This window comes from Biomphalaria glabrata, chromosome 4, assembly GCF_947242115.1.
Source record: "Biomphalaria glabrata chromosome 4, xgBioGlab47.1, whole genome shotgun sequence".
Classification (NCBI taxonomy): Eukaryota; Metazoa; Mollusca; class Gastropoda; family Planorbidae; genus Biomphalaria; species Biomphalaria glabrata.
This window is the reverse complement of record NC_074714.1, coordinates 39,537,416-39,562,686: the sequence shown is the minus strand read 5'-3', so window position 1 is coordinate 39,562,686 and position 25,271 is coordinate 39,537,416. Positions and strand designations below refer to the sequence as shown.

The 25,271-nt window shown below is 30.9% G+C and overlaps 1 protein-coding gene across 4 annotated transcripts in view; it reads left to right on the top strand.

Annotated features, from left to right (window-relative positions):
* LOC106055997 (uncharacterized) overlaps positions 1–25,271 on the top strand; it is a 73,780-nt gene that overhangs the window by 18,983 nt on the left and 29,526 nt on the right. For 3 of the 4 annotated variants that reach the window (XM_056026753.1, XM_056026752.1, XM_056026754.1), the window contains exons 4-30: positions 637–690; positions 956–1,071; positions 1,616–1,870; positions 2,558–2,644; positions 2,940–3,036; positions 3,150–3,221; positions 4,214–4,251; positions 5,437–5,594; positions 6,188–6,331; positions 7,629–7,786; positions 9,157–9,273; positions 10,453–10,565; positions 12,385–12,436; positions 12,597–12,778; positions 13,326–13,410; positions 13,912–14,001; positions 14,110–14,187; positions 16,950–17,106; positions 17,760–17,908; positions 18,323–18,423; positions 18,686–18,773; positions 19,225–19,343; positions 19,518–19,677; positions 20,556–20,720; positions 21,201–21,297; positions 23,241–23,402; positions 24,368–24,463. In XM_056026753.1, coding sequence (XP_055882728.1) covers positions 637–690; positions 956–1,071; positions 1,616–1,870; positions 2,558–2,644; positions 2,940–3,036; positions 3,150–3,221; positions 4,214–4,251; positions 5,437–5,594; positions 6,188–6,331; positions 7,629–7,786; positions 9,157–9,273; positions 10,453–10,565; positions 12,385–12,436; positions 12,597–12,778; positions 13,326–13,410; positions 13,912–14,001; positions 14,110–14,187; positions 16,950–17,106; positions 17,760–17,908; positions 18,323–18,423; positions 18,686–18,773; positions 19,225–19,343; positions 19,518–19,677; positions 20,556–20,720; positions 21,201–21,297; positions 23,241–23,402; positions 24,368–24,463 — 3,190 coding nt within the window. The remainder of the gene's footprint in view (positions 1–636; positions 691–955; positions 1,072–1,615; positions 1,871–2,557; positions 2,645–2,939; positions 3,037–3,149; positions 3,222–4,213; positions 4,252–5,436; positions 5,595–6,187; positions 6,332–7,628; positions 7,787–9,156; positions 9,274–10,452; positions 10,566–12,384; positions 12,437–12,596; positions 12,779–13,325; positions 13,411–13,911; positions 14,002–14,109; positions 14,188–16,949; positions 17,107–17,759; positions 17,909–18,322; positions 18,424–18,685; positions 18,774–19,224; positions 19,344–19,517; positions 19,678–20,555; positions 20,721–21,200; positions 21,298–23,240; positions 23,403–24,367; positions 24,464–25,271) is intronic. The other variant, XM_056026756.1, reaches the window with a different exon arrangement.

The following is a 25,271-nucleotide window of genomic DNA, read 5'->3' as shown; positions in this document are numbered from 1 at the left end:
TGAAGAATGAATTATAAAATTCTTATAGTGTTTCAATAATAGTCATTTGCAATGCAATATGTGGGAAATAGAGCGCTATATAAAAGCTATAATAATAATTTTGAACAAAAATATTTTTTCACACTATGCTTTTTGAGCTTTATTTATCACTTTCCTCTGCCTCTTACAGCGGTGCATTTTATTATTTTTTTAAACAAGTATCACTCTGTGAAGACCTGTAAACTGAGGTACCATTGTCAATGAACCATTAATATTTGTCAGTGTTCTTTTGCAGAAAATGCTTTTATAATCACTATAATGAAGGTTATGGAATTTTAATTATTAAAGAAAATGTTTAAAATAAAGTTAAATGCATAAATGTCAAACAACTTAAAACTTCATATGCATTTTTTACATTAATGATTTATATAGCTTCAAACACAAGTTGGACAGTATCTTAGGGCAGATAATCCACGCAGTCTGTCAATAAGTGTTGGGATATTGTCCACTTGTTTTTATTTTCTCCTTTAGTGGCTCTTTTGATGTTCAATTCTTTTGGCATCACTCAAAATTTTGCAATATTAATGGTTGCTTTGTGATTCTCATACATATGTTTGCATTTTTCTGATGAATGTATTAATCTTGCCAATAATCCAGGATGTATTGTTTGAATGGGATGAAACTGCTATTGGAGTACCTAATCTAATTCAGGTAATATCTGTTTATTTTTTTTTACATTTTTTTAATGAAAGAAGGATTGTATTTGTTATATATTATATATTTTGTAATAAGTATTTTTTTTTTTTAATTAAACTTGTACAGATAAATATTGCAAAAAATGTTTATGGTCATGGACATAATATTCATTTCTAATGGAATATCTGAAAAGTACAAAATGAATAGTATTGGATGTTTTTATAATTAAATAGACTTAACATTATCAAGGACAACTTTGAAAAATTCTGAATTTGTTTAGGTTGTGAATGATGGAAAAGAGTTGAAGCCTGTGGTTGATGGTTATGGAGGGTCAAGAGGACCTAATGGGACATTGAGGCAAAGGTTTTACCTTGGAGGACAATATAAGTTTGCAGTGTAAGTTTCTGTTGTGATTTCTAATACTGAGTAAAAAGTTTTATCCACTGCATGACTTTTTCAAACTAAGTTATAATAAAACAGATAGCTGCCTAACACTCTGGTCTGTGTCATTTATATTTACTTTTAATAGTTCTTGTAATGGAACTTTCAAACCTTGAATATAACGTCTATGTCCAAGAAATTACGATCTGTAGGATGAAAAAAAAAAGGGAGTTTCAGAGAGAGAAGGAAAGAGAAACTGAGCAGTCTGTTTCATTTCATTAAAACACACAATAATTCACTGGCTAAAAACTATGTTATGGGGATTGCTAAAATGTGACACGTATTTTTGGAAGTTAAAAAAAGGAGAAAATGTTCCAGCCATAATTACCAATATGTTGAAGCACGCCAATGTCATAGCTGGTTTGTAATGCTAGTTTGTGATATATGTTTGAATATCATTTCATAAATGTAGAGCGAAAAGAGATTACTTATTAAAATTTAATTAAGTTCCTACTTTAATTTACAATAAATTAATGTTAATTTATAATATTTTCTGCAGCAATCCAATTAGATTTACACCATTTACTGTCACTGTCAAAAAGCGGTCAGATATTATAGTAGAAGTTACAGATGACGGCTTCTTCCCAGCAATCCTGGACATCAACCAAGGTCAAGGTGTACATTGGGTGTGGAGGTCATGTTCTGTCCCTCACACTGTTAAGGAATATACTTACCTATTTAACAAAAGAGCCTTTCAACCAAAGGATCAAAAAATTGTGGCCACTATTTCAGGAGCTTATCAACAGTCTTTCAGGTAGGCTGGGCTATCCCTTACATTTTAACCCTCTTGAAGTATGTAGTCTCTTGGGATGCTACAAATGTCTTACTGTTCAGTTTCTTCTATTTCTATGTTTTTACTAAACATCATTATTATCTCATCTTGAGTAATCTTAGATGTTATTATTATAGCTTTTATATAGCGCTTTCATGCTTATAGCATGCTTAGAGCGCTTTTGGTCCAATCTCATTGTGGACCGGTGGGGGGGAGAGGGTATCTAGGAGTTGGTTTTCCGTGCTGCCTTTAGATACAACTCTGCCCGAGTTGGGTGTCGAACCTCGAGCCCCCTTCTAGGTAGCCAAGCCAAGCCAAGTTCAAGCGTACTTGGCCTCTCGACCACGCTTAATCACCTTAATCAACAAAATATAAAGCTTTTTGTTCTCATTAGTGAAAAATGTCAGTTTTGAAAAAAATATTATCGATATACCAATTCAAAATGCCAGTAATTTAGAAGGCTATAATGAAGGGGCGAAAGCAATAAAGAGGCCTCTAATTTTTACTAAGAGGTTTTGTCAGACAAGATTTTATAAAGTCAGTCATTGGCCCAGATTGATAAGTAAGATAACTATCTACTAATTGCTTTTATTTATTTTTATGTCTAGAATTTAGAGAATAAAAGAAAAAAATATTGTATGATTTTTATCTTTTGTTTCATTTTGTTAGAAAGCCTGGTGTGTACTATTTCAAGACAGAAAGCTCAGAGCCAGGCAAATCTCCACTCTGTGTAGTGAGAGTCAGAAATGGAAACATGTAATTAGGAGCCTTAATGTTGTTTGTTTGTTTTGTTCTATAATTTTAAGCTGTGTTATAATATGACTCAAGAGAAACTTGCTTTAATGTTTTATTGCTTTAAAAAAATACATTTATCTATTAATTATATTGCGTAAGGAAATTTTCTCCTGCATTAAAAGAAAATAAGCTATTGTCTTCATTTTTATACTACAAAATACTAAAAAAAATAAAGTATAAATTAAATATTAGAAAATGCTGAATCTTTAATTATATTTAAATCGCTTGTCCATATACATGATTTTATATGTTTCAGTGAACATAAGATTGATGTTTTGGATCATACTTTTGAGCCCTTGTGTCTTGTGGTACAGGAAGGAGATAGAGTTTGGTGGGAGTGGACTAAAGAAAAGGTAGAAAACTGTAGATTTCTTGGATAATATTAGTTTTTAGATTACTATATAACAGTTGCCATCAGTCTATATATATTGTAAAAGTAATTGAAACATACACTATTTTTTAACAGTGCACAAAGATGCATAATATTTTTCAAATCAATGCACCACCATTAGACCATGAAGCAGATTCAAATTTTGAGGTATTGTTCATATCAATAATATTTGTTATTGTATACATAAATCTTTCTTATTAGTGTAAAAACAAGTAAAATATATAAAATATTTTTTTAAAAAGACAAAAATTCTCTTTATACCAACCTTTTGTAAATTTTATTGCTCTTAATAAGTAATGAATGATAGACTTTTTAAAAATTGTAAACATCTTATCCTGCTGCATCCCTTTCCCCCCCCCCCCTTTTCCCAAAAAAAATTCTGGTTAAGCAAATGTATATGCAAATGTACTCAAGAGTTTATTGAATTCTAATGACATGCCTATAGATCTAGACTTAGAAGATGGTATGCAAAAGTCAATTTACTTATTAAACTCTTTAATGAATAGGGCTTACTTGCAAATACCAGCTGACATGCCTGTTAGAGATAAAGATTTTCAAGACCAAAATAAATTTTAGAAGATAATATTTCAAAAATTTATAACTAGAGTTTTCCCAGCTAGTATTTTTTTTTCCAATAATATACATCAACTTTTAAATTTCTAAATAAATTGTTAGAGCTGTTTTCTAGAATTTTTTCCACCTACCCACCCACCCATGAATTTTCAAGCAGAATAGAGGAATTGTAAAAATATATAACAGTACAACTACACTTATTCTTTATATATAAGGCACGACATGGCCTAAATTGTGCCGATGTGCCTCAAATCAAAATCAATCAATCAATCTTTATATATGTATGACTCTGATATATATATATATATATATATATATATATATATATATATATATATATATATATATATATTACACTGATTTCTTTTTACTTTTGTAGGACATTTGTATATATATTAAGACTAAGTTACAAATGCAAATAGATATAGAGTAGCCACATAGGGATGTTTCACAACACTATTAGGCTTAATTATCTTTTTTTTTTTGGGGGGGGGGGGGATTAGGATTTATTTGGATTTAAACAATTTAAATTAATTTACTAATTTTCTTTTCCACATAACTATCAGCCAACTTCAGATGGTTTTCAATGGCCCCACAAACCAAGGTTGGTTATATCATAAATAGCAGTTAACATATATTTTTCTTTTGTAATAAAAAACAAAAATTACAAATGTGGCCCCCAAAGGGTCCACCCATGGTTCATCTGTTTGGTAAGCAGTCGATGACAAGAGATAGGTTTTAATATTTTTCACATGAATATCAGAAGCTATGAAGTACACAATCTTATTTCTCTACGTGCAAAATTACAATAGACATACATATAGGAAACCCTGCTGGATTAAAGAAAAAACATAGGACCTTTGGGCCAAAAGGTTTTCATCAGCTATGGACAAATGAAAAAGACAACACTAATACTTAAACTAATCTGTCCAATTTTGTTGTTGGCTACTGAGGCAGAAAAGAAGTGAACTCTGCTAGTGATAATGCACAAGAAATCTAAAGCAGTGAAGTTGGACTAAGATGAATGGATGGGACAGAAAATGGGAGGAGGATGTGACATTTTTGATGCCATTTTAATGTGTTTTGGTTGTTGATACCATAACTGGATGGTGCCTGACAAGTTTGTTTTCAATTTGTAGGCGAGTGTTTTTGTCATAGCAGTGACAAAGTTGTGTGTTATAAAAATGAATAGAGACTGGCTAAATTTCATGATTTGAAATTGATTTCAAATAACTCCAAGAACACCTTATGGATATTATAAATAAATACAAAATGATCACCTCCCTTAGTATATCCTCATTTGTTTATTATTATTTATAATCAATAGTTGTTTTTTATTTTAAAGTGTATTTTTATGAAGAAAAAAAAGCCTTATATATTTAATTTTAAAAACAAAGTGATTTGCTTTTAGAAAATAAAAAGTTCTTCCAACTAAACTTTACAAGCTGCAAAATATCATGAAATCAGTTTTTCAATAGCTTTTCTAGTTTTTGACCTCACAAAAGGAATTGCAACTTTTCCTTTTTCAGGGCTGCTAAAATTATAGTTTTGTTTTTTTTAATCAACATTTTTCCTATAGCCGTATGTTTTCTAATTATATCTCAAAATAGAAAGAAAATAAAAAATATATACTTGCTTTTAAACCAGCCAAGATATTTTATTCATTGCTTAAATTTATCATTTACTGTGCTGGAAAATCTCCTAATGGTGCATAATCTATTACTAGACATTGATTGTTGTTTGTACATTTTTTAACTTCAAATAGGAAAATTTTTTGCTCTTTATTCAGTAAACAAGGTTTATTAACTCATAAGTTTACCAAAGCTGGAGTCTACTTCTACTCAGATCGTAACTATGATGAAGCTGCAATCTACATGGGAACTATTATAGTCAAGCCAAAGCCCAAAGAGCATGTAGTCAAAATAAATGACCTGGGATTCTCTCCAGGTTTGTTCATTATTCATGTTTTTATAAATAACTACATTGATTATTAAAAATAGATTTTTAAAATCTATTGAACTTCTATTTTAAAAGCTTGCACAATAAAAATAATGTTTTGTTTATTAAATGATTTTGTAAAAATATTTTACTGTATTTTAGATCTACATTTGTAATTCAAAGAAAAGCTACAGTAAAAGATAGGCAAGATAGCTATTAGAAAACTTAAATAGGTCCACATACAAATAAGGCATTGTTTTGCATTAATTGTGACAAAATATGTGGTCACTGATGGATCCTTCTAGCCACAGGAAATATTGCACTCATCCCTAGTCTCTGTGAACTTATTATTATTCTTATTATGTGTCATTGGATTGCTTTGCAGAGAATGCTTCTTCTTAACGACATGTCTTTGGTTTTGAATTTTGAATTGTTTATTCAGTATTTTATTTTGGCATTTACAAGGTTTTCAGAGTATATCAGCCCCATTGATTTACTCTTACATAAGTAGTAGTAGTAATTTGCATCCTCATTTCATTTGTTTGCTGATCAGTATTTAAATATTAACAGGAGTGATGACACCTTTTTTTTTCTTCTTATAGATATTCTTAGAGTCAATACAGATGAACTTGTCTGGATGATATGGAACACAAGTTCATACTCTACTAGTGGCAAACTTGTTCAAATTGTTGAGGAGGATAAGGTTCTAGGCTCAACCATTGAGACCAGAGACACTGAGGAAATAGGTCAGGAGTTATTTTATTTACATGTTTACGCCTACATATATCTAATAATAATAATAAGGCTTGTCTTTGAGTCCGAAGATTAATGAGGAATGCAGCATTTCCAGTAGCTACGCAGCCCCAGCTGTGACCTACATATTTTGCCACATCCAGGGCAAGCATGACTATTGTCCGCCAGTAGTCAATTAAGACTTTCTTTTCGCTATCTGCGTCTGTCCTTGGTAGCAGATTTTCTTTTGGTCTCAAATGTGTATCCTGGGGCCTTTGGGAGTGACCTCTAGCTGTCTCGTTCTGAGGCCGCATGCAACCAGGTGCTCTATTCTATGTCAGCTAAGGCAATTTGGCACGTAAGCTGGTCTTAAAAGTGTCTCTGTGGGGCACCTCTGTTACGTTGACCAAAAAAGACTGCCTTTGGCATACATTTATCCCCCAAATAGGATATGTGCCCTGCCCAGCATAACTGTCAAACCATAAGAAGTCCCTCTATACTGTCCATGCCGGCGTTTTGCAAGGACCTTTAAATACTGACACAATATATTAACAAAATAGTTCCATTGATTATTGAGCCTTTTAAAGTTATGGTAACAATCAGTTTTACCATTCATCATTTTTCATGACTTAGGACAACAGGAGGATCTAATTCTAAGTAAGTGTGTAACTTGTCCACTCCTTCATGTTGCCTGCCCATCCTTTAATTCAACTGCCTATCTTTCTTTAAGAAAGTCCTCACTAACTACTTTATATTGCGCATAACCAATTGGGCTATTTAGCAGTTCCCTTAGGGAAAAAGTCACAAGTTTTGTGTGGTCTGTCTGTCCTTCTGTCACATTTAGAGCTCACAAAATAGATGATAATACAATTTCACCATATTTTGTAGTGAGCTAAGTTAGGTGCAACATATATTATAAATCTTCTGAAAGGAAACAAATTTATTTACAAAATGAATTATGCAAATAGTTTTTTCATACAAATATACCATTAAAAAACAATACCTAAAATACTTGTACTAAGACTTTTGTGAAGGCCAACACCACAGCATGTAAGGACTATGAGAACATTGTGGCAGACATAAAAGATGGATAGTTTTATTTTAGCAATCTTTTTTCTGTAATTAATTTCTTTTTGAATCTGTATCATTCTTGTGTGAAACAGAGAATTTAAAGATCTATAATCCCTACAATATGATAATTACACATTTATTGCAACAGTATACTATTTGACTTTATTTTTTTGTACAGTCGTCAAGAGGGACCATATCAACATTTCATTCATTTCATGCCATGTTACTTTTTTGTTTTAGATGCTGATCCAGTGAAAGCAGAAGATTTGAGAGTCATGACCAAGGCAGGCATAGCTTTCCTCAACTTTTCCACAACTGGTGTATACACTTACAAACTTATAGACAAAACCAACAAGTCTATAAGTGCAATTTCCATGATTGCTAATCCTGGACCTAAGGTAACAGTTAATATGTACTTGCTCACAAAGTGAACTTCTTCGTCAAAATTTAAAATAAAAAATGTTCTCCCACACACACACACCATTTCAAACTAAGAAATGTAATTCATTGATCTTTTTTGGCTATTCTTTCTTTTATGTTTGATATGAGGTGAAATCTCTTGAAACAGAGCAGGTAATAAAAAACAAGATCATTTAGCCTATGACATTAACCAAAAAGATACTTTCTATAATATCTTAAGACCAATAGATTTACTTTCATTATATCTTAGTAGTGTTTAATTTCTGAAATATTTTAGTAAATATTAGTTATTTTACTCCAACAACTGAATAAATAAAATCATAAAAGAAATTAAAGAACGTAATCATAATCACATAATTAAAACTTAAATGCTTAGACATTTCTAATTTTACTAAAACATTAATTAACTGACTTAACTCATTAAAAAATAAAGTTGTTGGTCAATGATCTCTATTTTTTATTATCTTTTATCAGTGGCATCTGTTGGGAAAGTAGCTATTGGTTGTAGGTTGCCAGTTTGTCAATTTGTCATTGTCAGGTTAAGATAAAAATTAAAAGCACTATTGAAAATTTGATTTCCCCATAAAATGTGTTGTGCTCAAAATAGATGCAACTGCTAATTGTTTTCTTCTAAAAACAAACCCTTTAGTTTTAAAAATTTTAAATATACAACCTTTTACAGAAAGTTGCACCATTTTAAAAAACAAGAATAAAATGTCATATCTAGTAGTGCTGTGGTATATTGTTTAATGATCCCATAAAAAGAGGAGAAATTTTTTAAAATGTTATCTTTTAACAAAAAATATATACAACTTTTTTATTATTTTTCTTTTGTCATAGAATAAGAATATCCAACTTGTAGTGTATATATAGTTACACATTTATTTAGTTTTCTTACCATGTCAATATATTATCTTATCTTATAAATTATAGATGTTCCCTCCAAAGAGAAAATTATTACATCCTATGCATATCCATTTCTTAATCTTATTCTTCATGTTAATTAGAGACTTAAACTCTGCAAAAGTCATAGGTTTTCCTGTCTGATTCAGGCAACCTGTTCTATGCTCTAGAAAGGGCATTAGGGAAAAGGGGCACTTGTAGAAATAAGAAATGGGCCTTTATCTTTTTTTATGGCTTAATAATAAATCTTTTATAAATAACTTGATAGAATAATTTAAATTTAAAATGTTTTTTTTTTATTATATATGGGCTTGCGTTCTTGAATAGAAAATGAAAAACTTTTTACTGCTCAAAACTGTTGACTGTGTGAGTAATACAGCTCACTTGTAAAATGTATATGATATATTTATGAATTTTCAGTTTTTTTTCTTTATTTTCTTACCAGAATCATACAGTAAATGTAACAGACTTTGGGTTTGAGCCACAAGTTGTCAGTATACGTCCTAATGATCGAGTATGGTGGTTATGGCAGCATGTGAAAAAGCAACATAATATTGTTCAGGTAGGACTTCTATCACTAGCACATGTCATATTTTCTTCCAAAGAGGAACCTTCATGGCCAAGTTCTTGTTAGTTTGATATAATTGCAGTTTCTGTAGAAATAGATTAGTGATGTGACGTTTCTAGCCTTAAAGGAAGTTTCTAGCCTTGCAATCACCTCTTCTAAGTATGACTTACTATAGTAAAAAGTGGTATTTTGCAAAATGTAAGTACTGTAACTGTTTTGAGAAACTATGGAGTTTTGCTGGAGAAATATAGTATAGTACTTACATTTTGCAAAAGACCACAGAAACAGGATTTTATCTTTACCTGAACTCTCAATCTTGAAGTCCTGAAGGGAAACTTCACTTATTGAAAAACTTTCATCTAACTCAGTGATGCTCAACCTAATTCGACCTGCGGGCCATTTTAACTTTCGACACGCGTGTCGCAGGCCACATCAACAAAAGGTAAAAAAAAAATGAATAAAAATTCACCTGAAACGATTTAAAACTATTGGATCTAGTACTTACATTACTTTAATGGGATATTTAAAGTATATCATTAAAGTATATCATTTTTTACGCATCTAAAAATGGCTTCATTTCTCTACATAAATGTGAGCAACATTTTAGTTAACTTTTTCACCAACTTATTTTCTTATCTCTTTTTGGTAAATATTCCCATCGACCCTCCAATCTCTAGTCGTAGTTTAATCTTTTATACGCGGCTCAAACCAAGAAGATCTTTATATTTGTTTTATAATGCTGCTCTATATGTTGTTGTTTCTGAAACAGTCAGACTTTCTTTATAAAACAATTATATTGACTTGTGTTCCTCAAAAAGATCCATTCACTTTTTCTGGTAGACTCTACATTCAGAGTTCCATTACATAAACTCATAAAAGCACACTCGTTAAACGTCATGAAACTAATCCATCAGAGAAAAAAGCGAGAGCCCTAACAAAGGTAAAGATACATTTTAAACTTTTTTGAAGGGGGGAGGATTTTCTACTTTTTGTGACGATGTTTCGGCGGGCCGGATGGAACCACGGGCCCGCGGGCCGTACTTTGGGCATCACTGATCTAACTAGCTTGGTTTTATTTGTGTGAAATTCAAATATTTAAAGTTTTGGGCTTTAAAAAAATTGTAGGAAATCCATGAGCCCTGTATTATTATATTATTTCTTTTATTTATTCAGGTTTCTCACTCTAAAAATGTCATCCCTAATGGATTCTGTAGTGGTCTACCACGTGATGGTCAATCTGCATTTCATCATCAGTTCTGTAATTCTGGAGTATTTTATTTTAAGAGGTACATCTTCTCTTTAAAACAAATTTGATGCTCTTTAACTTTAGTTTTGCCATAATTCTAATATTTGTATACATTTATATTATACTAGCAGTACATATACTGGCTATGCCCATTGATTTGTTCCCAGGCTTTATAATGGCCTGAACACCCCCATCTTTTTTTTTTTTATATAAACAGTACATGTTTTAACAATCAACCTTACATATTTTTTTAGCTCGTTAATTAGTGTAACTGTTACAATTTTGTTTCCTTCTCTTTCTCTCTCTCTCTCTTTTTTGCTTTTACTTTTTTTTTATTTACCTACGCATCGTATTTTCTTCCACATAGACTTTTGATTTGATTTGGAAAGACCCGCTTCTAATGCTCCCCCAACACATACATGCTATCATATTTTGGACCTGTTAATTTTAGTAACACTTTGACTTATCCCTCCCTCCACCCCAACTCCCACCAACAATCTCCTGTAATTTTCAGATAAATGGTAGTAATTAGTGGTTATTTCCCCTTTAGCATGGTTTAAAAAGGTTTTCTTTTTTCTATTGCTTGTTTTATCTCATTCTTTTGCTAGAAACGAAGTAAATTTTAATTTATTCTTAATCCTTTGATAATATGTTGTGATATTAGGGATATATAAGTTGCCCTGTTATGATTCAGGATCTTGTAATGAACTATGAAGAGAAACAAGTTATCATATTCATAGTTATCATATTCATATTCTGATGAACATCATTATAATTTTATTACATAACATTAGTAAGTTAAGTTCCACTTCCAGGCCTTGTGATCTATAGGAGAGATGATGTAAAGGTCATCTGTGGCCCACGGTTAATGAGGGTGCCATGTGGCCAGCACAATGACTAACCGCCTTTACTTTTCCCCAACTAAAATCAGGTACCCATTAGATCTGGGTGGATTCAGAGCCACCCTAAAGATCCCAACATTAAATTCCCAGTCTTCACCAGGATTCAAAGTCGGGACCCCTGGTTTTGAAGCCAAGTGCTTTACCACTTAGCCACCAAATATGTCTGTAAAATGGCTGTTATTATTTCTGTCATGATGGAGATATATATAACTAACATAAGTCCTGAATTACATATTACAAACAACAGACATTCCCTACAGAGTTTAACATATCAATAGCTCAGCTATACTTATTGAGAAGTAGGTTGAAACAAACCCTGTCAATGTTGTCAGTTGATTAATGACACCAAAATCGTCTCTGTAGAGGAAGTGATTTAGTTCAAGAAAAGTATCATTACAGAACTGGAATTACTTTCAGTCACAGACTTAGTTCTGAAAGACTTCATCTTTGGCCTCCTTCAGTCGTAGAACGACTATGGTTCATCTTAGAGCACACTTCCTCATGTGGCTGTGGAGCTATATTTTGGAGAGACACTCCCGTCCACAGATAGCACAGGTTAAGGTGGATTTTGCTACGAAAGACTTAATAACTCAGTTATTTCATTGGCACACATTATTTTATTCCAATCAAATTTTAAAAAAATGTAACCTACTTAGCACAGCTAAATAAGAATATGATATATTTAGTCCAGTATCACTGCAATAGAAACTCATGGTAGGTCCTATCTTCCTGAACAACTTTAACTTTGTCTTCTCAATATTAACATCCAACTTTCTTCTCAGTGCTAGTCACTTTTCTCAAGGCAATCAGGCCAACTTTGACTTCTACATTTCTGCCTTCTGATCACATGATCTTCATTCTCAAAAACATTGAATTATTTCCTCTCTCTTTCTTTCTTACATTTAGCTCTTAATATAGTTCAGTGATTTACAATTTTGGCTTTTCTTTTTCTTTTAGTGAGAAAATACCAGACATATATGGCTCTATAGTTGTTTCAACAGAGCCAAATGTAAGTCTTTATTTATTTCATTTGGCAGCATTTTTCACGATGAAAATAATCATACATAAAAGAAAAAGTGGAAAATACTATAGTGTTATTGCTATTTAGTAAAATTATAAAATAGAAGCATGTTGTACAATTGGATTGATTTCTGACAATCTATCTTAAGATATGCTGCCAGGTTCATGAAATAGAAGTAGCCCAGAAAGAACCAGAAACAACAACAGTACAAATTAATGACATAGTCTGCTGGACATTTCCTGTTCCTGTGGATGAGGATGTGGTTGCATTGAAAAGTTTAAATGAAGCCCTAAAATCTCCTTCAGAAAACACCAAGCTGCCAACTAAAAGGTACATTTGTGTGTGTGTGTATGAAAAATGTATTTATGATGCTTAATCTTTCGAGAATAATTTGGTTTTGGATTTATAAACTTTAATATGTGTTGTGTAAAAAGAACATGCATATAATTCAATACCAATTATAACATTTTCTGTTAACAAAAAAGTTATTGTAGTTTAATCATAACAGGAGAGTGAAATACAAATGAACAAAATGAATGATGCTATCGAAATGAGGAAAATAATTACAGAGAGAAAGAGTTAAGAAAAATAACATTATGGGAAATTATTATATTTTAAGAGGAATGGAAAGCAATAGCTGCTCTAGGTTTTATGAACTTTATAAAAAAAACTCAATGGTGAGCTTATAAGTGTCCAAAGCAGAGAGGAAAAAAATAATTGTGAGAATTTTATAAAACAAAAATTATATGATGCAATTTAATTTTGACCTGCCATAAATTTATGTTTCAAAAATAATTTTGTTTTTAATTTATGGTTTGTGATCAGGTCAATATACTAGATACTGTTTAATTTAATTATATTAAAATTATTATTTCAGACGCTGCATAGCTAAACCAATAAAAAAAATAGGGATTACTCCATTTTTCAGCAAATCTTTTGTAAAGTTCAGTAATAACATCAATGTAAGTATGATATTAAGACATATTTCTTTGAAAAAATGGAGCCAAAAACTGGATTTTAAAAAAAATAATTGTAGTGTTTTGAACACTACAAAAATTCATAGGTTAAGAAAAATAAATGTAATAATTGTTGTTTTCAGTGACAGGGGGGGGGGTTAGTTTTTAAGTTATTTGGAAAGACTAACCATATAAAAGGAAATTTCAAATTAAACATTTTGCTAGAAATATTTCCATAGAGTATTTTTAAAGATAGAAAACCAAACTTTTCTTATTCTTTCTTACTTTTCTCTAGAAATCTGGCCAGTATACCTCACATGATATGGTCAAAATATTTCATTTTAGATTTTTTTTTTACTACATATAGTGTCTAGCTGAGTAAATATCACTCAGGAAAGACTTAAAACATAATCTCATTTATTAGCTTCAATATTTCTTGGTGAGCCTTCATGACAGTTTAGTAATGTTTTTCCTCCAAAGTGATAAACTCCTTAAACTGTGTCACAGGTTGTTGTTTGTGATGAAAGAACAGACTTTGTTATTGTTAGGGTTTTTAAGGAATTTGGTTTCCGCCCTAAAGAGATCTACTTACAAAAGGTAAAAGCACATTACAGAATTGCTTTTCTTTGGATATAATATTGTTAAAAACAAGATTGTTTGCGTTATTTCTAAATAATGTTAAATTTTGAAATAATTCCTCCCCAGGGTCAAAATTTGAAGTGGACATGGATAGGAACTGATGAAGCTCACAACATCATTAATTTCACTTACCAAAATAGTAATGTAAGTAGAACACTTTTACTGATAGAAAGTTAACAATGTAAAAAAATTGTCTATATATTTATAACATTTTAAAGAAATGTAAATAGTTTTGAATTTGATACAAAATTTAGCAGAATTCCCAATCTTCAGCATTTTGAGGATTTCTGTTAAAAGTCACGGGAGGGGGTGGCAAAGTGACTGATAAAGTGCTGGGCTTCAAAATTGAAGACTGGGATTCTGAATTTCTTGATTTTTAGGACATCTCTGAGTCCAACCAATTCTAATGGGTAACTGACATTAGTTGCTCTATTTATAATATATAGCTTCTTTGTGGTTGAAGATGAGCTTAATCTCATTTGCTATGAACTTGAAGAGGGTTATGGAGTCCAATCCTTTCTTTGAAATGCGGCCCACTATGTGGCATTGGTAAGTTGGGTCTGCTAAGAGTTGCCAACTTGTTTTTTCGTCTTAGTTTGTGATCTGCGTTCTTTGCTGATGGCTATTTTCTAGTTTCCTATCCTGAAATACTGACATTTGTAGCTTCACACCACGAAGAGTGATCAAGGGCTTGCATTTCCCAGTTAGGATGTTGATTTTACATTCTTTTAGGGAGCTATTGAGATTGTCTTTACAATTCTTGTGTTGACCCACTTAAGAACGCTATCCAGCACATGTATAAAAAAAAAAGTCAATTAGTGAAGCCCTTTTCAGGCATACAGACTTCATGTCCAGCCCATCAGAGATGGAACCTTTTTGTTTTGGCATGGATACTGTTCATCTGTGACTGCTGTAAAATCTCAAAAATTGGAATGAGGTCAAACTAATTCACCTGGTGAATTTTTCTTAGACAGCAGAGGTGGAAGAAGTTTAGCTTTTTGATGTGGGGGAAATATAAGGTCCAGGACTCTATAGCATATAAGATTAAGGGGAAGACTACAGCTTCACACCATTTGAGATAGGAAAAGATGCTTGCAGCATGCCTTCATGAAATTGATGCACCAAAAGACCTTCACAGTTGACATTATCAAATGCTTTGGTTAAATCTATAATTGTGGTATAGAGATTTGATTTGTGCTCTCTGCATTTTGCCGGTAGTTGGTGGACTGCAAAAATAATGTCTTCTCTGCCTCTACCCTCCCTTAAGCCATATTAACTTTCTGGAAGTAGGCCAGCTTCCTGGTGGTGTTGAGTAGCAGCCAAGCTAAAATTTTGAAAGTAATTGATAGGAGGGATATGCTATGATGGTTATTGCATATCTATTTCCTTTCCTCTTGTACAGGAGAATGATCTTTGAACTCTTTGGCTAGTTTCTTTTGTTCCCACATTTTCTGGTAGAGCTCAGTAAGTTTAGCGGTCAGTTCTGTACTGCCAACTGCATATATTTCAGCATGGATTGAGTCTAATTCCTCCTGTGTCTTAACAAATAACAAGTTAGATATGGCAGTTAATACTTTGTTAAGCCCAGGAGAATCATTAATTAGGGCTTGTTCCAAATGGGCAATGGCTTCAGTGCTGATGCTTGATCTGCAGTTGAGCGCATGGTGCTGAAGTGTTTGGCCTAGCCAATGAGTATTTCCCCATTATCTAAAAGCAGTTTGTTTCCATTAGCACTAAGTATTAGCTGTTAGGTTGTGGACCATACACTGCTTTAATGAACATAAAGAATATTTTTGCATTGTTGTTGTCTACATATGTCCTGAATTTTTTCTGCCTTTTTGCTGATCCATGACTTCTTCATAATCTGAATTTGCTGCACCTCTATTTTGGCATGAATCTAGTGTTCACTGTTTTGTGGACAAGCTGCATTGCAGCCTTAAGCCTTGTAGTAGTGTAGCTTATGTTTCAGTAGCTCTTCGATTAGTACATTGTTTTCATCAAACCATTCTTGGAACTTATCACCACACTGACATAGTAATTTTGCCTAATGTTTTTTTTTCTGGAATATAATACAAGTCAGTTGTTTTATTTTATCCTCTTATCTTATAAGTTACAGATAGATGAATCTTCAAAAAAATAAATAGATAAAATTATTGTTTTAAAAATTATAATAATTATAGTTATAAATTATAATAATTTCTGTATCTGCCTTTCAGCTTATGGATTTAAAAATTATATATGTATTTTTTTATACAAATTTTAAAAGTTGCTTTTTTCATATCTATTTTTTGTGACATAAACAATTTAGGACCAATTTTAGATTTTTACTTTATTTTAATTCTAAAAGATTATGAGCATTTGCCATAAAAATAATTTTATGATTTAACACAAAAAATAATCAAGTATTATTATGTGTGTTATGCAATCATTGTTTTTTTTTAAATCAAATTTAAGTATTTTATGTTGTAAAATAAAATTATTTACGTTTATAGATGCTTATGCTCTAAAAGTTAGTAAATAAAAACAGCTAATTGCATCAGGTCACCAAAAATAATTCAGGAAACAAAAATTTTCATCAGTCATACATGGCAGCTAGAGTACATTGATCCAATACATTTTTCCTAGTTTAATTTTATAATTTTATAGTCATAGTGAAAGAAACTTAAACAATAATAAAGGGCAAGGGGGATACTGCTGTAAATGAAATGCTGATTATAGAATGTATTTGTTGTTGTTTTTAGTAATCTATTTTTAAAAAATTGATATTAAATGCTAATTAGTAACATAAATCATTTTATTTCCAATCATTCATAAGTTTCTATGGATATTTTCGCCTCTATTTTTGTAGCTAAAGTGTAACTAATTCATACAATTGTAGCCTAATATGTTCTTATAATGACATACAGGATTCACAGGACAAAAACTCTGGAAAAACATATATTCACAGTGGTAAGCCTGTGATAAACAGTAGCTTTGTCTTTCCTTTTGATGACCCTGGTGACTATTTAATAATATCTGAAGGTGCACCTAGCCACAGCTGTAGTGTTCATGTCAAGGATTCTAGTAAGTGTTTCCTGTCCTTCTCAATTAAAATACAACAAAACCACTCACCTACACTCAAAGTTTAATTCTTACTATTCTTTTGTCAGACCTGAAAAATTCAGGGTATGTATACTGTTAGAAGGGGTGACATGTTCCATATAGTCAAGAAGAGTTATTTATCCTGTACAATGTTTATATAATTATTTTGAAATTATCAGCATTTCATAAGTAAATTTAATTTTGATACATTTTTTGGAAAGGTTGGATTTTGCAATAAATTGGATCTGATATGTATTTCTATGTGGAAATAGGTAGAAAAAGGCATTTTATACCATTGTTAGGAATAAGAACGAATTTTTTTATTGCTATGACATATTTACTGCATCTATGCAAACATTTCAAATCTTGGGGAAGTCTGGGATTTTGAATTTCGTGATTTTTAGGGTGCCCCTGAGTCTACCCAACTCTAATTGATACGTAACTTTAGTTGGGAAAAGTAAAGGAGGTTGCTCGTTGTGCTGGCCACATCAAATAACTGATCCATACTAATTTATACCTTATACCACAACACTTAAGCTTTGTTTTTTTTTGTAAAGTATTTTTTATGTTTTTCTTGTTGTATATTGTGTCATGAAATTAAAAAACTTTGAATTTTATTTTGTTCATTCAAATAGTTCCTCGGTCTTCAGCCCCTAACATTAGTTCCCAGAGTGAGTTAATAAATGATCGTGTCACAGTGTTTCTAGAGACCACGAATCCAAATGCTGATATTTATTACACTACAGATGGGACTCTACCAGCACTCCACCTGGATGGTATAAATGTAAGATAGCTTCTCTTTAAACTTTCTTAAAACTCAATTTAAGCTGGATTGCTGTAACCTTCTGTACTCTAATTATTTCAATGATGTGAATTTTATAACAATGATATTTTCTCTCATATTATAACTTTGAGTGCAGTCCTTTTGAGTATGATCTTATCAAATTTTTATTGAAAATTATAATTAAAAGTCAAAATTTAATTTAGTGAACGATAAACATATTAGAGCCCTATAGCAGAATTATGCTATGGGTCTTATTTCAAGGCAAAAAAAAATATAAATAAATGTTTTTTGCAATTTTATAATTGGTTTTATAATTAATCATTTTATTTAAATCTTTTGTTGTAACATAATGTAAATTTGCTGTGCAAGCTTTTAATAAAACAATATCTATCTAACTGCTAATCTTGTAAATAGCATTACAAGCCTGATGAAGGTATAACTATGAAAAAATCTGGCATTGTCAGAGCCATTGCTTTGGTGAAAGGAGAGGTCCAGAGCTACCAAGTCACATCACTGTGAGTATCTGTGTCTCAATTTTAATTGACAGTTACATTAATCTGTGTGAGAAAAAAAAACACTTATTATTAAATATATCAATTGTGCTAATAGGCTATCATAATTTTTTTTAATGAATTAATAGGTGCATGTAACATATTTTAAGATAAGTTAGTCTTAACAAAATAGTAGCAAGATACATTATTTTATAATAAATACTTTTTCAATTGAATCCTAATTGATTAAACTTTGTGAAACCATGGTTCTCATATGTTACTGTAGACCGATATGGATTGAGACAAAAGAAGAGGATGAAGAAAAGGATACAGAAGAAGTAGAAGATGCTGCAATAGTAGAGCCACAGAAGCAGGTTTTTAATGAGATTATGTTGTTTCTGTATGGCTTAAAAAGTAATACATTATCAATTTTTTAATGAGATACAATTTTGATAGAATTTATTACCAGACTCGTATTTAAAATATCTAAAAAAATCTTAATAGATATCTACTAATACTAAAAATACTTTACTAAAGCTGTTTTCTTTAAATAATAACTGGATTCATTGAGCCTAACACTATTAACATTCTTATTTATTGTCTTTTTTTCTGTCAATAAGCCAAAAGATAAACTTAACAAAATCATAATATTATCAATCTTGTAAAAAAAATATTTCAGTCACTCATTTTCTCTAGTTTTAAATTTATGGTGTTGGCTAAGTGAAATTTATCTATGAATGGAATAATATGTTTGAGTACAAATTATCACTTTCAAAACAGCTAGTTTGCAACAGTCCGCATTTTGTAAACATTTTTATTTCTCAGAATGTACCCAGTTGGTGGCTCTGTCGTCCAGAAATACAAGGTTGTTTTACAGGTCCTGGATTGTTTGAAGTTTTTTGGAAACTGCCTGAGTTAGAAGAAGCTAAAAAACTAATTAAAGGGTAAAATTTGTTCCTGTTTATAGCTTATAATTTCTCTTAAGTTTACTCACTAAAGATTTATGCTGTTAAATTTTACCTTTTGGTTATATTTTTCTGATATCTACTAAGGCACTCATAAGGTTATCCAAAGAGCCATACTTAGTGACAGCTATTTATATTATCTTCCTATTTTAGGTACAACATATTTTTGAATGATGTCTGCTATTGCACCATGTTTCCACCATCAAACAATCGAGTTGGTCTGACAGGTCTTGCAGGAGGAAGAACTTATCAGATCTATGTTGTGGCGTACCCAAAGGATCCAAAAAATACTGAGATAAAATCAAAAAATTTGGTAAAAAAAAAAAGTATTTTAATTAAGAAAATGTCATTCAGTGAAGCTTGTGACTTCAATTGTACTACTTTTAGTTGTTCACTATATGTGTGATTTTCTAGAAATAGTGGTTGTTCTATAATATCAAGTTTGACATAATGAATTCAGCTGTAAATGAGTCATTTTTTTGGTTGGTCCTTTTTTTTTTAAATTTAATTTTACAATAATATTTAATAATTTGCATGCACAAGATTGTCTGTTTCATTTTAAAAAGGAATCTTCTTTTGTTTCTTATAAATTAGGATTAGACAAAAAAAGCTTTGAAAATTTCTATATCACTTCTGTAACTCTTTCTTTCTGATGGTAAACACACACATAACAGAAATGAAAAACACTTTTTAAATTTTAATCTGTAACGTTTTAATTTATGCAACCAAAAATAAAAGGTATTTGATTAATGTCTTTGAGACAAAGAAACTTTAAAATATATTTTTATATATAAAAATATTTTTTTAAATTAATCTTTTGGGATTTTTCTGAGAGAAAATGCTTTTAAAGGATTGCTTTACATAATTTTTCATAGGACATATTTCCTATTATCTTTGTCATTCTCAATATAATACCATTGTAAGACCAGAACTGTAACCCAACAGCAATTACTTCATTTTTCCATGTATCCATTAAATCCTATATTGGACTTCAGAGAATGATCAGACTTTCAGCTCCTTGCCATGTCTATAGACACATTTTAGGGTGGAACCTTGACTCAATAAAATGTTTGTGACACCCTAATGTATATTTAGATATTGTATGAATTGTAAACAACATAAGGTGTATAATTAGTATCAGTGATATTCTTTTTAAAGATGTGACATCATTTGTAACTAATGTCTTTTCAGTATGCAAAATGTCCAATTTTAACAGAGGATAAAGGCCCAGTTATCTCCATTGTCAAAACTGAAAAAAGAGACAGCATTGCTATTGTTTGGATGTCCATTGACAAATCTGATTGTCCAATTGATGGCTACCTTGTCTTTCTCAATGACACCCAGTGTGGTCCAAAGGTATTGCTCCACTACAAATTTATTTTCTTTGGTCACAGAAAATAAATAGATATATTTATTGATGACTTTATGGTATAAATAAAATAAATTTTCTTATAATTTTTTTAACATGATTTTATATATCAACCTTTCAATATCTTATATTAAGCAACAAACAACAAAGGTAACCTCCTCCTCCCCCCCCCCCCCAAAAAAAAAAAAAACACAACACATGAGATAACATCACTGGTGGTCGCATCTCTCATCATGAGCATGATATAGAAGAGCAACATTGTCACCTTAAGATGAAAGGACTTCAAAATAAATCACACCAAAGGCTTTGTTACACAAAGATACATATATTTCATATGCAGGCACCATTCAGACTATTGAATAAAGCATGTATCTGACAAGCAGTGTATTAATACAGATACTGTAATTTGTTCACACAAATTTCCTACTGAATATTCAACTAATTCACTTTTGTTGCTGTTTATTTAGCTGGTCCCTGATGCTAATTCCAATAGATGTAAAGTTGTTATAGATGGATGCGATCTTGATATGGACTATAAAATCCATGTCCAAGCAGTTTTAAAAAGTAAGTTTCACCTTTGAATCTAAATTTTGTAATTTGTTTATATAGGTTGTTTTTTTTATTTCTATACATTATACATTTTAAAATTGTCAAATTGCTTAAGTCATTAATTGATAAGCTAAACAAAGGTCTATTGCTGGCTGAATTGGTCAATTGTGTTAATGACTAAATTGGTTGATTGTGTTATTGACATATCAGCAAAAAAGGGCAGCAAAGATTACGACTACTAAGAAAACTGTCCTCGTTTAATGTTAGCAAAAAGGCCTTGGCTATGTTTTATCACGCTTACATCTGCAATATTTTAAGTTTCAATATCACTGCCTGGTATGGCAATCTGAGCATTAAAAATAAAAATAAACTTAATAGAATCCTAAATGCTGCTGGCAAAATCATTGGCAAAAAACAAACCCCATTTGGGCAGTTGTTTGAGACAAACATCTATATAAAAAAGCTAACAAGATCCTCAAAATAAAGAATCACCCTTTGTGTCAGGATTTTGTGATTTTACCATCACAAAAGAGATACAAGACACCGATAGCAAAGACAAACAGACACAAACACTCTTTTGTTCCCCTGGCAATCAAATCATTAAATAAGAGCAATCTGGTATAAACTTTGTCACATGTAAATTATGAGTGAGTCTGGTGTGAATGTACACTTTGGTTTCTTATAGTTATAATGTTTTTTGTTTGGTGTAATGCACAAATTGTAAGACAAATTTCCTTACGGATAATAAAGATTATTATTATTATTATTATTATTATTCAAACATGAAGTTCCTGATCTGCTAGAGTTAGAAATAAATCAAGAATCCATTGTCCACCAAGATTCAAGGGTGACTCAACTAAGTCAAAACTGATTGCTAATCTTTTTTGGCTTTGTAATGGTTGAAACCATTTAATTGAAGGCACTTTTTTTTTTCTATCAACCAAATTCCAAGGTTATAAAATAAAGCTTTCAAAAATTATAACACATTTATTCCTAAATAATGGATATAAATGTAATGCAAAGAGAATAAAAGCAAGGCATTTGGATCAAGAGGTAATGACTTACTTGACGTGACCAAACTCTTCTCTTATCAGGTCCAGATTTACAATCATATAGATTTACTCATAGCATTAGGATAACCGACTGTAGGGGGAAAAAAATAGCATTTTTTATCCACACACTCTGTGCCCAATAAGTCTATAGGCTGTGAGTTTGGTTTACGTTAACAATCTTGTTAGATATACGTTGGCTACACATTTAAGGATTTTCTGTAAAAATCTTGACTATATTGGATGTGCAGAAAAATCATGTCAGAAAAACGTCTAATGCTAAGTTATTTTTGAAAATTAAATGAGAAAAATAATATATGCTTATTCTGTAAATAAAACACATATATCAAAAATTGTCAAAACCATCAGAGTTTCCCTTTAATGTTTGTGTTAAAGATTTATATCTTATTCTGTTAAAACAGTGCTTAGGAGTGCCCCATTGTTGGAAGTGTGGTAAATGCTAACCTAACTTAATCAAAATGAATTTGTATATTATCATCAGTTCCACCCTTTTTGTTAACCCTACTTCCCAGATATTTGAAATGGTCTAAATCAAAGATTTTTTTTCACTAGGTTCTCTTGTCTGTTATTGATCCTCATTACTCTGTACTCTTTTTGTTGATCCCAATCTTCTTTGCTACTATAGAGAGACTGCTCATTTTGGACTGAGCACTTTGAATGCAAGGAATGGCTTAGCTTTTTTTAACCAATATTACCTCTTTTTCTGGCCCTATGAGTGTATATCAACATCACTTTTTAGAACAGATCACATGGTCTTCATAGGAAAAATTTATTTTTTAATGGCATTAAAATCTATTTTTTTCTTAAATATTTTTTTTATAAATTATTTCTACATGAAATGTAGAGGTGTTGTACAAGACTGGTGGGACATATTTCTATTCCATTCAGATTTTGCAAGGACTCTGATCTCCAATATGTTATATATTCGCTTACCTCTCAACACTGCTGACTTTGTTTACCCTGACATAGCAGAAAGAAGAGAGGATGAAGATTTATACAATGAGTATATAGAGGTGGTGGAAGGAAGTGGCTATCAAACAAACATTGACAGTAAGTGTTTTACTTAGATATCTATTTATTATCTAAATCAGTCTGCACAATTATTTATTTCCCTCTTATTGTTCCTGCCTTTTTGTTGACATTATCAAAATACTAGTGTATGAAATGTCAGGTTTCATTGGCTGTTTCTGTGTGACATTAGCTGAGTCAATAAACTAGACTTGAATGCTTCTATAAAAAAAAATAAAAAATTATGTTGTGGCTGCATACTTGCGAAGAAAAATCTTTTGAGCGTATGATATTAGTAAAATTTGTTTTGGACTAAAAATTGGTATGACATCCAATTACCTAAGGAGTCAGTTCATGGCTTAGACGTATGTCTGAAGTATTTACAATGCATGGTTACAGCGACAAGAACTTTGTCCACCACCTAAAGCTTTGATGGCAAAACAGGTGCTAAAAATGAATTGAGCTTATGTGAATCACTTGAAAGAGTAAAAAAAAATATAATTAAATAATTTCAACCCTTTTTTTATGCATGATTATTTTTATATTATCTACTTTTATACAATTAATGTCCAATTACTGATTGTTGGAAAACTGAACCGAGCTTTAGATTGAGTTCTTATAATTGTTGTAATACTTTGTGTATGAAGAATGAATTTTGTTTTTCTATATAATTCATATTTTTCTTAACTAAATGTTGTTAATTTTTGTTTTTGATGACACATATTTAAGTCTTGTCTCTATATTGGATTATTAAATAATAATTTCAAAGCATTATTTTTTCATTGATCACTCATAATAATATTTTTAATTTTTGTTTTAAAAAAGATATTAAATAGATATTCTTTAAAACAAAAATAGTATTCCTTGGCCCTCAAAATTGGTAGTCTCTGTATTATGATAATTTGTGACATAATTTTAAGGAAAGCAAAAATTGTAACTGTAAGACTAAATTAATTTTCTCAAAGCAATTTTCAGGCAGCAACTTTATTTTAGAATTATATTAATAGATCAAGCCAGTGAAGTTTGGGAGACAGAGACAGACACGACCTCAGGGCTAGGAGATAATGACCTACAAAAGAATGATGGGGAAAATGCTTTTAGAGGTAGCCATTATATAGCTCAACAATCTATTTCTCTTGACATCACACTGCTAGTACTGGAGAAGTCTTAATAGAAATAACTCTTAACTTTTGTCTTGGGTATGAAATCTGTTTACAACCTTCCATTGCTCATGTTTCTCTAACAGATAGCTGGTTTCCCAAATAGAAATGCTTTTTTCCTTTTGTAATAACATATGGATTTTACATGTTTTATGCTCAGAAGATCATATGTGATTATGTGTGAAAATCCTTCAATACATTTTTCACTCACATCTTGCTATGGTTTTTTTTTTTTTTGCTTGCATGAGCATAGTGATGAATCAGAAGAACAATCCATTATAGAAAGTAAATATTGTTTATGCATCATTAAAACTATACACATTATGATCTTTTTATTTTTTTATTTTAGATGAAAGCTTAAAATTATAAAATTGTGTTTTGTGCCCTTTACAATTTTTATACTACCACAACCTATATAAATTGCATCTTTCTTAATGAACTGAAAATATTATAGTATGCCATCTGATTTACATATGAATATACCGATATAATTTGTGGTGTGATTTGTATAATAAAGCATAAATTTATGAACCTAATTCAGTCTTCACCTTTTGAATATCAGTTAAGTGTATTCTCCTCATTCTTAACTTTCATTGGACAGCCATATATTATTATCAATCAATTTTTTTTAAAACTGATTAACTTAAAAAATGTAAATTTTAACAATTATTTGATTCTTGCTTCATATAAAAATTAAATCTTGTTGCATCAGTCTAATAATGTCTCGAATTATAGCTTTAAAAAAAATCTG